Source organism: Cannabis sativa, chromosome 5 (assembly GCF_029168945.1).
Source record: "Cannabis sativa cultivar Pink pepper isolate KNU-18-1 chromosome 5, ASM2916894v1, whole genome shotgun sequence".
NCBI classification, from domain to species: Eukaryota; Viridiplantae; Streptophyta; class Magnoliopsida; order Rosales; family Cannabaceae; genus Cannabis; species Cannabis sativa.
Window position 1 is genome coordinate 76331809 of NC_083605.1, and position 12934 is coordinate 76344742.

The 12934-nt window shown below is 25.9% G+C and overlaps 1 protein-coding gene across 3 annotated transcripts; it reads left to right on the forward strand.

Annotated features, from left to right (window-relative positions):
- Nucleotides 1–3351: 3351 nt before the first annotated feature.
- LOC115718139 (GDSL esterase/lipase At5g41890) lies at nt 3352–10087 on the forward strand. 3 transcript variants are annotated; one of them, XM_030647099.2, is made up of 5 exons: nt 3352–3617; nt 5659–5789; nt 5917–6168; nt 6256–6514; nt 7201–7554. In XM_030647099.2, exons 1-5 carry the CDS (start codon nt 3365–3367, stop codon nt 7452–7454), a joined length of 1149 nt encoding a protein of 382 aa, XP_030502959.2. In that variant the 5' UTR covers nt 3352–3364; the 3' UTR covers nt 7455–7554. The 3 variants fall into 3 exon arrangements, with proteins under 3 accessions (XP_030502959.2, XP_060971989.1, XP_060971988.1); XM_061116006.1 differs by lacking the exon at nt 7201–7554 and adding an exon at nt 9919–10087 and having other exon boundaries at nt 3353–3617; XM_061116005.1 differs by having other exon boundaries at nt 3353–3617; nt 6265–6514.
- The last annotated feature ends 2847 nt before the right edge of the window (nt 10088–12934 follow it).

Sequence of the window (12934 nt, forward strand, 5' to 3'; positions counted from 1 at the left end):
GCTAATATGTATAACTATCAAATAACCGCTTATTTGGCCTTATCCTATAGACACAGTTATTTTACCGAGATATCCATTTGTAAAGTGCTGCTCGCAATAAACTTATATGCAGATTTGTCTCTATCTATCTCCCAGTATACATGTTCTTTGTAATGATTAGTCTCGTCTTCACATATCTTTGTATTTCTTATTTAGAACGCATTTATCCTATATTGCCTTGCGCTGTTATGGTGGCGAGACGACACATGCGAGATACATGTTTGGAAATTCTTCTCGCATTGATCATTCATGATGAAATTTTGGATAATTCTTATATAAACTTTTAAGGAAGCTCTATAAATTGTATCATTTATGCTTCTTAGGTCGAACTCATTATTCTATCTTATTCGACCAACAAAGTCCTTTGTCTTGTTTTTCTTGTACTCTGTGTTGTTCCCGAGATAGTTGTTATTGGTTTCGCTAGTCTCCTAGTGAGCTATTATACCGACTTATCCTTAATCACTTAAAAACTTCAATTTATAACCATACCTGACTAGTATTTTTGAGGCGATATGAATAACGTATTTGATTTTTTGATATCTGAGATGGTTGATTTTTAGCTCTTATACACGTGCCATGATCATATTGTTGTTCAATATATGAATACAATAATTGCTCCTAAAAAAGTATTTATAAGAGTTAAAGGACTTTTTAAGAAGAAAAGAATAGAAGCGTAATTTTTCCAAGTGTGTAATGATAATTTCGGCAGTTTTAATCCCCTAAGAAACTCAACATCTAAACTCGTTTTTTATCTTCTTTCTCGTCTTTTTCCTTGAAGCCTTATTTTACTTAGAGGGAGCCTCGACGTCTTCATAGGGATACGAAGACGAATAGATTACGTCTAAGTCTCTCTTGAGATGAAGGCTTAGTTTTATTCTCTCCTTTCCCATAATTTTTATTATTTTATCTAAGGGCCATAAGGCCGAGACAATTTAATTTTCACAAGTTTTTTATTTACTTGCCCTAATATAAATATCATAATTCGCGACGGTCCTCAAAATGATTTTTTTCGGGGACCGTCACTAAAAAAATCAAGTAATTATTTAAAACTGTCAGGAAAAATTTAGTATTCCCGATGGTTTAAAATCGTAGTAAACAAAATAGGCAATATTTTTTTAATAAAATGTGAATTTTTAGGAGAGCCTTATACCCGACAGTTTAAAACCGTCGCCTATAGTATAGGCGCAGTTTTAAACTGTCGGGTATAAGGGCCTGTTAAAAAATCGACACCTACTTCTCGCCACATTTTTCACCTGTCTACGTACTTTTATTCTATTTCCCACATGCCCACCTATTTCTTCTCCATTTCTCACACCCTAATAACCAAAATCTTAACTCTCTAAAATTCCACCCACGCCTCCACACCATCGCCCTCCTCTCTCGCTGTTTTCCTCCCTCTCTCGATCTCCCTTTCTTCTTGTCTCTCTCGTCCATCGATCTCTACCCACCCCTCCTCCCGTCGGTGTCCCTCTCCTCTCCATCACATACGTCAGACCACCACCACCTCCTGTCGGTCTCCCCTCTCCTCTCCAATGCATACGTCGGACCACCACTACCTCCTGTCGGTGCCCCTCTCATCTCTGTCTCATACGTCAGACCACCACCACCTCCCGTCCGTCTCCCTCTCTCTCCAAGTTCAGTATAAATACATTTATTTATTTATATACTTTTTTATTTATTGTATATATTTATTTTGTTATTGTATAAATTTAATGTGTTTTAAAGTTAGTTGTTATTATAATAAAATTAATTAGTTGTTTTATTTTAATTTAGGTAAAATTATAAAACTAATGGCAGAAAAATCTGTATTTTTTTCTCTCTTTTTACATTCCCGACAGTTTAAAACCGTCGCCTATAACAGAGTATAGGCGACGGTTTTAAACCGTGCCATAGGTGACATTTTAAACTCGTCGCCTTTAGTATAGGCCACGATTTAAAACCGTCGCCTATACCATGTTATAGGCGACAGTTTTAAACCATTTTGCAACACTCGTATAGGCAACGGTTATAGAAACCGACAGGAATATTTTAAATGATTGTTTAAAAACGTCGGGAAAAACTATTTTTGTAGTAATGTTGTTTTGAGACATTCTCTAGTTGGTCGACCAACTAGTTTTATTTTATATAAAATTTTGATTTTTCCTTCTCATAACAGAGCTTAACATTCATTATTTTTTTAAGTTAAAGAACTTAATTTAAATGATTTTGGAATGACAATCTATTTTACAGACTTTCTCAACTTTTATTACTCATTACTGCAAACTTCAAACATTTCACATCACTAGTTTTATATTTAGGTATTTTATGTCTTTTTGTTCAAGTATACAAGCAATCAGTCTTTCTGTCCCTATCTAGTTTTTTGTATAGTTTATAAAAATTATTCTTGGTGATTAATTTCATTTCAATGAATGCTATATATATATAATATATATATATATATATATATATATATATGAGAGCATGCAGTTTAGTTCATCTACTCACATTTTCTATCGTACTTTTCTCAACATCGATCTTGGCGATCTCGTTATAACACTTGCACAAAATTAAGCTTATATATTGCATTAAGTGTACTCGAATTAATTAATACATGCATGCATGTGCTTTATCTATAATTAAGCAAAATTTGATTGATAATTATACGAAAAATCAAAAAAAAAAAAAAGATCTTATATATTTTGAAAATTTGACAAAAAAAGGATCAAACTACAATTTTTTTTTTTGGATCTCAATGTGCATTATCCAAAAATAATATGTACATCAATTATTATTGGTTGTAAAATAATTAATAAATCTGTTCGTGTGGGGTTCAAGTTATATTGGATTCACTTACCATAATAGATAGATACAGATATTCAGAGAGAAATTTGAAAAAAATAAAAAATTTGTACGAGCTATATATATATAGCTATATAGTTATATATACTACTGAATATAATTATTATTTCATTGAAGAAGCTAATAATTACGACACCAACAACCCTAGTTTTAAATATTTGTAACTATAGTAGTGGTAATATTTATTATGTCATGGGTCACGGAAACATACACACCAATTTATATCATATCATATAAATATATATCTATATATATTCACTTGAAATGTTCAAATATATGATATAGGAGTACGTAAAAGATTACATGCATATATAGACCAAGTCCTTTTATAGACCTATTCAAAGATTTGTTCACCTGCTATTGAAGAACACAAAAATTGTATGATCAATAATATCAATTTTTAATTTACTTATGTATATATATATATATGAGGTTGAGTAATATTGTTGTATGTGTAGTAATAATTATATATATATATATATGTGTAATGGAGAGTACTACTAGGTTTATTGTGATAGTTTTATTAGTAGTAGTGTTGATTTGTTGTAATAATAATAAAAGTGTGAATGGTTATTTTACTTCATTTGTGTTTGGGGATTCACTTGTTGATGCTGGAAACAATGATTACCTTTTTACCCTTTCGAAAGCAAATTTACCTCCTTATGGTATTGACTTTAAACCATCTGGGGGAAAACCCACTGGAAGATTCACCAATGGTAGAACCATATCCGACATTGTAGGTATGTATTCACTACAAAAACTGTTACTTTTAATGACAACTTTTTAGTCACAATACAATTTTTTTGTGACTAAATGTGACTTTTAGTCACAATAAAATATTACTTGTGACAAAAACATAGCATTTAGATACAAGTTGTTACTAATTTAGTTTTAGTCACAATAAGTATTGTAACTAAAAATACATTTTAGTCACAACAAATTGTAATTTTTGTGATTAATACTTTTTGCTACGGACATTTTAGTCACAACATAGGAATAATAATTTATAATTAGTCACAACTTTTTTACTTTTACTCACAAGTTTTGTTGTGACTAAAAGTAAGATTTTTTTGTAGTAATTTAAAATGTATCTATATATATGTATACGAGAAATGATAAAAGGCATTCGATGTTCATATCACTCTTTTACGTGTTAATATATCGTTATTGGTTTAACTAAGTATTGAATTTCATTTAATTTAATGTAATAACTTTTAGAAAGTATTGCTAACCAATCACAAAGCGACATGACTAGAAGGTGTTAGGCACCCCTAGGTGTTCAATAGCAATGCTCGTATATATATATATATATAAAAGTGTTGTTATTGAGTATCAGTAGTGTCTAACTTTACGATTGGTTAGCGATACTTCCTAATTAAAATTATTACATTTAATTAGTTATATAAAACTCAATATTTAATTATACTAATAGTAATATTAATTGACACGTAGAAAAATAATAAGCATCACTGGTGTTTTTCAGGGTCACTAAATATAACTGTGAAATAATTCTAATTGATAAAGGTCCTCTTTTATAATTAAAGTATCAAATATAACCCCACATAATTTATTTAAATTAGAGTCTCTAATCTACATAATTGGAATATAATTTATAAAAGTAGGTATAAATAAAAGAGTAATAAAAAAAGGTATATAATATAATTTTGTAAAAAAATGTAGTATTATTCAAATTAATGAAAAATGTATATTTTTAAAAGATGGGATTATTTTTTTTGGCGTAGGTGGGCCCTAAATACTACTTATTCTCAAGATTGAGTCTGGTCCTTATTATTCTTTTATGTATTAATATCAATATTAATATAGTTAAATATTAAATCTGGTCACAAAATAATCTCTTTAGAAATTATTATAGACACCATTTTCTATATCAATGTTGTATAATATATGGGTCTCATTTTCTGATGCAAAAAGCTATATAGCTATGTATAGGGTCATTGTCATCATTAGTATCACTTGCCAAAATTTTTTTTTGATGAGGCCATTTAATGAACTTTGATCTGATTTTTTGACACATGTAACACTATTTCTACTTCAAAAAGACACATATATATACATTTTTTTCATCTTTTTTTTTTTTTTAAATAATAAATAGCATTGATTAGTAGGTCAAGCCTGGTGGACTTCTTGATTTTTATACAATATATATTGTCCTATTCTATTATTAATTTGGTTAGAATTTTGTTGATTAATTTGAGACTATACAGCTTATTAATATCCACTAGCTAGTCAAGTCTATGTAATATATACATTTGAAATGGAATTTCTCAACCATAGAAATAAATAACGTGTCATCCACTTATTATTATTATTATTATTATTATTATTATTATTATTATTATTATTATTACTATTAATATTTCATTTTATAAAAATTACTAATTAGACTTTTTTTTTTAATAATAAAATAAATTTTATATTTTTTAAAATGATAAAAATAAGATCTTGAACTTAATTTTTAATAATTTTATTTTTTTAATATAACCAATTTTAAGACAATTTGTAACACGAACAAATACAGAAAATATAACCAGTTTTATCATAGTATCTCTAGATCAGATTATTATTAAGTTTTATTTTAACAAAAAATCAGTTCAAGTACTTATAATAATTTGTACAATTTTAGAAAATACATAATTTATTTTGTCATTTAACAAAATAAAAAATCCATTTAATAATTTTTGCAAAACACAAAATCCAAAATAGTATTTACCCTTATTATTTATGGATGAATTATAATATGATAAATTGATTAATATATAGGTGAAGTTCTTGGAGGTAAGTCATTTCCTCCACCCTATTTAGCTCCAAATTCAGAAGATGAAGCAGTTAAGAGGGGAATTAATTATGCATCTGGAGCCTCAGGAATACTCGACCAAACTGGACAATTATTTGTAAGCCACCCATTTTAATTCCTAAAAAAATTTAATTATATTATACCATTTTATTTTATTTTTTATTATAATATATATCTCATATATTTTTTCACTTATTACATAATAACTATATATATGTATATAGATTGGAAGAGTTCCATTGCGTGAACAAGTGAAGTATTTTGAGGAAACTAAAATGCAAATGGTGAATAAAATAGGAGACAATCGTACCAATAATTTATTGAAAAAGGCAATATTTTCAATAACAATTGGGTCCAATGATGTACTCAATTATTTCCAACCATCAATACCATTTTTTGGTCATCATCACCATAACAACATCACTTCACTCATCTTCCAAGATTTCATGTTATCTAACTTGACTCTACAATTAAAGGTACAATATCTTTATTATTAATTATTTACCTACAGTTTTTCGAGTTACGTGGCACTAAACTGAGTCAAATTAAATTTTTATGTATAGAGATTGCAGGAGTTGGGAGGTAGAAAATTTGTAGTGGTTGGAATTGGACCATTAGGATGTATACCATTTATTCGAGCCCTTAATTTATTGCCAAGTGGAAAATGTTCTGAAGAAGTGAATGAATTGATTAAAGGGTACAATAATAAACTAAATGGAGTACTTGATCAGCTTAACAAGGATTTGGCTCCACAAACTATCTTTGTCTATGCAAATTCCTATGATATCTTCCTCAATATTATTCAAAATCATCAACATTACGGTAATTAATTATTCTTGTTATCATTAATTTACTTATATAAATAAATTATGGGAAGTGATCAAAAAAAAAAAAATGAATGTACATCTATGCTCTATTTTTATTTTCATTTTTTATGTGATAGTTTATATAGTAATTATTGAAGATATTTTATAAATTTTGTATAAGTTCAAAATACTTTACCGTTGCCAAAATATTATTATTTAAATAGTGTGAAAGAGTATTGTAAAATATTTTGAAACTATCATATATATATATAAAAATGAAAAAAAAAAAATTGCACTCCACAAATTAAATGATAAAAACACCACAATATTTTAAAAAAATTAAGCTTAAAATAATTTTTAAAAATCTCTCTCAATACTTTTTTAAGTATTTTTTTCTCACATTATTTAGTGTTAATTTCAAAACTTATTCAATTTAATTTTCATTATTTTGTTTTAAACCTTGTATAATTTTTTTTCTAATAAAATTTCATATAATTTTTTTATTATAATATTTAAATTATAATAATACGCAATAAAAAATAAAAATAAAACTAATATAATTAAATATATATTTTTTTATAAAATAAAAATTATTAAAATGAGATATACACTTATAATTATTGAAATTACCGATATACCCCATTTTTGAAGAGTGCTATGTAATTATTAATATATATTAATTAATATTGTTATTTTGTGTAGGATTTGAGAACAGAAATGATCCATGTTGTGGAGGATCGATTCCACCTTTGATTTGCTTCATGAGTAATAATAATAATAATAATAATAATAATAATAATAATAATAATGTAATGTGTGATGATCGAAGTAAGTATGTGTTTTGGGATGCATATCATCCAACTGAGGCTGCAAATATTATCATTGCTAATCAATTACTCGATGGAGATAATTCCACTACTTTCCCCATCAATATTCGCCACCTTTATTATATATAATAATTAATATTAATTACAACCATTTTTAATGTAATAAAATCATCATTATTATATCCTAATTATATTTATAATTAATTAGTTGTCTCCTGTCATCACCACCATTCATTTCTTATGATATAATATTGTGTTTAATTTATTAATTTCATATATATAATAGTACTTGACTTCATTTTCATGTATTTATATATAATATAATTAATATGATTGTAATAGAATCCTCTTTATTTTAAATAAATAAAAACAATACTTTTTCTTTATAGTAATCATTTTATTTCTAATTAATTAAATATAACAAAAAACACTTAAAAGTATGGATATATATTCACATGCATTAGATTTTAATAACTTATATATATTTTTTAAAAGAATAATTAATGAAATATTAATGAGCAATTTTTTAATGGCAAAATATATAAGATAATTATAATCAATTATATTGAAAATGATCTTAACTATATTGTAGTGCTAATTAATTACGAACTACAAATAACACCAACAACCCTTATATTTCAAAATCAATATATAAAAAATATTTATTATAATATATAGAGGTCAAGGAAACATACCATAACAAAGTGACCCATTCAATAAATATTATATATATAATATATTTATATATATATTATAGTTCACTGAAAACCACATACATAATATTATTATTATTATTATTATAATTATATGATTTTAGAAAGTTAGTGCATATACATATATGATTATATAGTTGAGCAACAAAAGTTGGTGATCTTTATTTTTAATAACTTTAAATTATGATAAAGACCTTAGCCGACAAACTAAGAAAACGTTCAATCTGTTTTTCTTTTCTTTTTTTTTTTTTTTTGTTTTTTATAATTTATTTGAAAATATATATTATAAATGGGTAACTATTCAATGGTTACATTTTTATTGTAACCATATGGTTACATTTTTCTTTAACCTGTAATAGCAGATTAATAGGTAAACTTTCCTTTTTTAGATTTAATTAATTATAATTAACTATTTTCTTAAAATAATTAATTAAATAGTAGACATTCCTTTTTTAGAATTATTTAATTATAATTAACTATTTTCTTAAAATAATTAATTAAATATTTAACAAGACCTCTTTTAGCAATTTATATTTATATTTAAATCCTTACTTGAATTATTTTAATAATTAAGCCATTTGATTATAATATTTACAATAAAATTTATTTTTTTTACAAAAATTAAACTTCTTTTGACACAAATTAAAATTATCTTCTTATAATAAATTTTCAAATAATTATTTATTTGTAAATGATATTTAATTATTTTCTTACAATTATATGAACTAAGTATGAGGCCTCAAGTTAATCAATCGATAACAAGTGCAGCCATTTTTTTTTTCTAAAAAATCCTTCAACTTATTTCATTTTTTACTTTTTAAATATTTAAATAAAAAAAATTAAATAATTAAGTGTAATAATTTAAATTATGAAATTATATGTGTATAATTTTAAATTATAAAAATTTTTGCTATAAAATTTTAAATAATTTAAGTATAAAAAAATAAATTGCTAAAAGATCCTTATATAGTAATAAATTGCAAAAAATTAATTAATAATTATAATTAATTTAATTTTAAAATATAATTAATCTTAATTAAAGTTTTATAAGGAAATAAATGAGTAGGTCACTTTTAGGTTACAAGTTATTTATTATTTATTTTTATTTAATTTCCAAATTAATCACAACCATTTAATAGTAATCCAATGGTTTAAAAAAAATGTAACCATGATGGATACAATAAAAATGTAACCATTGAAACCTCTTCCATTATAAATAATATTTTACAAATTAAATAATTAAAAGCCTGTATTCATTATTATCAATTAACACTCAACTGAAATACAGAAAGAAATTATTCCAAAGTCCAATAGCAAATGAATAGAGTCTTAAAATGTCAACCCTAGTAAGAAAAATATATATGTATATATAGTTTCTGACAACATAGTAATTAACTCCAATGATATATATATATATATATAAATTATTATTAATTATACAACGGCGGATATTCTAATAGTTTTCTTCTCCAACTTCCAACAAGAACTATTAACCCTAAACCTTAATTTCTATAGACTAAAGTCTCCAATTGTAGTTAGGGCAATAATATATTTTTACAGTCGAACGAACTTTGAAGTTAATTTTCTGTGGTTCCCAATGCTTATTATTACTACTATATATATACTTAATTATTATTTCAACGCGTATATGTATAATATATGTATGTGCATGTACACATTAATTAACGTTGACAACTTTGACTTTCTCTACATACATATATATGGTATAATATGGTATGGGATGCCCATGGATTCTAATTAAGGAAAAATTAAATAATATTGGACCAACGGTTTCAACACATCATATTTATTAAAATTTATTTTCTTTAAGTTATATAAAATTTAATATTTAATTATACTAATTATAATATGTGTGACAGTCAGTAGTTCCCGTAAGGGGAAACATCGGGTAAGTTGTGCAATCCCACACCGCTTGGAGAAGGTCAAGTGGGATGATTCTGAGACTGTGTAGGTATGGGACTACATAGTTGAAGAGAGCTTAAATGGATTGATTGGTACTACCTATGTCAACAAGGTGCATCTTAATTATCGGTAGCCCATCTCGAAAGAACTCCACAGTTAAGCGTGCTTGGCTTGGAGCAATTTCAAGGATGGGTGACCTCCTGGGAAGTTTTCGCAGGATGCGTGTGAGTGAGGACAAAGCACGCTGGAAACACTCTTTGATTCAAGCGAGGACGTTACAACATGACACTGAAAAAGATGTTAATGTATAAATTAATATGATATATAAGTTATGGTCGAGGTGGTCTTATAAGCCGTTGCCCAAATCCTCTTACACCCTCTTAGTCTTAGCACAAGAGATCTCTTAGTCTCTTTTTCTTTTATTAATTTGTATTTAATTATGCATGTGTCGACTAATTACTCCACGTACGTTATGTTAAAATTAGTCATTATTATTATTATTATTATTATTATTATTATTATTATTATTATTATTATTATTATTATTATTATTGTCAGTAAAATCTAAAAGTGTGTATAATTTAGATGTGTTTGTGAATCATTCAAGTCATGGAACAGTACTCCATCCAAATCAGTAATATTGAATATATAAGTAGTTTTTTTTTAATCTACCTGGAAAGATTTTCTATTTAATTAAAATAATATTGAAATTAATATGTATTAATATATGAGGTGCTTTGAGTTTGGTTACCAGTAAAATTATAAACAATGGGTGTACGATCTTTTTTTTTTTTTTTTGAGAAATGGGTGTACGATCTTATTGTGAGTATTAGTGTATATATATATATTAATATAATATAGAGAGATATGATATCATCGTATGCAGGACAATATATATTTCAATACTATTAATCTTGTCATAATTAATTAGTACTATACATATATTCTTATATTATTTTAGTTTTGGAAGGGAGAAATTATATAACAGTTTAAATTATATATTAATTTAAAGTCGACTTTGCATGGTTACTAATCAACTACAACTAATTTTCACAATTAGAACAAATTAATAATAATCATACGTACTTAATTAATTAATAATTCCAGAATTAAATTATCGTATTTTTAGCAGGTTTAAGATTCTGTTGTACGGATCGGGTTTATATTGGGCCTAATGTCGACCTTACACATCAAATTTCAAAAATACCACTTTTTGAATTAAAATTTAATATTTACCATTTTTTCTTTCAAGTAAATTAATAAACCGAACAACTTTTAAATTTTTAAATCAAATCTTTCTACTAACAATTACCAAAGTAAAAACAAATAAATTCAATTATGCAAAACAACGTCATTACATATCCAAATTATCAAAATACAATTTCAGACTAGTGTCTTATACCAAAATATATATTTAATGGTGAATAGAATATAGATCTATTTAATTACTCAAATGAGGCATTTTCTCAAATACATGATATACATGAACAAATTAATTGGGACTATAAACTAAATGCATTTGTTGGGTTCATATTTTTGTAATGAATGTGTAGTAAATCCACTACAAAGCGTGGCACATATGTGAGCCTCAATTTCATTTCTATTGTCGTTCGTGATTCAAATTCGCAAAATGACCATTTAAACCCTTCAAGTCCAAAAACCACATTATACTTTTATATAATTTTTGAGAAACTAGCTAGTGATATATGATCATATTTTGGAAAATATATTTCAATTTTAAAATATTTTGTAATTATTGATTGGACTTTTTGTTTTATTAAATGATAAAATTGACTATGTATTTTCTAAAATTATATAAATAGGACTTATTTAAGCTCAATGTTCGATAATTTTTTCTAAAAATTTATAACCAATTTAAAGATACTTCCTAACACAAATATATACATTAAACATAATCAGTTTTATCATAAAACTTCTAGATTGGGTTATTTTTAAGTTTTAGTTTGACAGAAAATTAGTCTAGGGTACTATTTAGTACTATTTTGGAAATATAGGGTCAAATCTGTTATTTATCAAAACAAATAGTTCAATCAATAATTTTTGCAAAACGCATGATCCAAAATAGTATGTTGTGTGATAATTAAACTATAATTGGCAGAGCACATATAATGTGTCATATAACGGTAAGTCAATACATATAAGTTAATGACATAATATCGTTAGACAACTAATCTTAATTCAATTATCTCGATTGATTATGTGAAGACAAAAAACAGATATACTATCCAAGGAGTTAAACAAAGATTAAGTTGAAAAGACATCTAAAAGAACGAGACTTAAACTCAAGAAAATTTACAGTCAATATAAACAAAAAAACACAACCTAGCTGGTTGAAGATCTCAAGATTTAGGCTTAATAGGACAACCTAATTATAAAGACCTTCTAGGATCAATGTGTGAGTTAGCCTCTACTCATTCTAATGATACAATGAAACTTGAGCAAATTAATGCAAGTTTAGTCTTAATTAAAAAATCACCAGAAATGTGATCGATTCGAAGGAGAATTATGGGGGCTTAGTTCTCTTAAATCTCTCTCACGTAGAATGAGACATATCTTCGTGGCCACAAAATGAATATAACCATGAGAATCAAAACCAAACTAAAAAGATATATATGCGAGATATATCATCGTTTATTCATTTGCACGAATAATAAAATAGTTCAAAAATATTGTATTTACTGATTCGCTAGTAAAATAAATATATTTTCACGAAAGAAGATTTAAATGTTAACATTCTGTCACTTTATTGCGTCGAGTCTTGAAATTTGATCAATTTTATTCATGTGTGAGTTCGTTGAGATGTGAATAAAATAATTTTGTGGTTTGTCCCATATTGACTAGGAATAAAAAAATTATACTCCAAAAGTTATATAAATATAGACTTTCATAAGATTAAAAATTTATACTCATAAGCAAAGCTAAGACTAACTGGGGGCGGTTGTCCCATGAGAA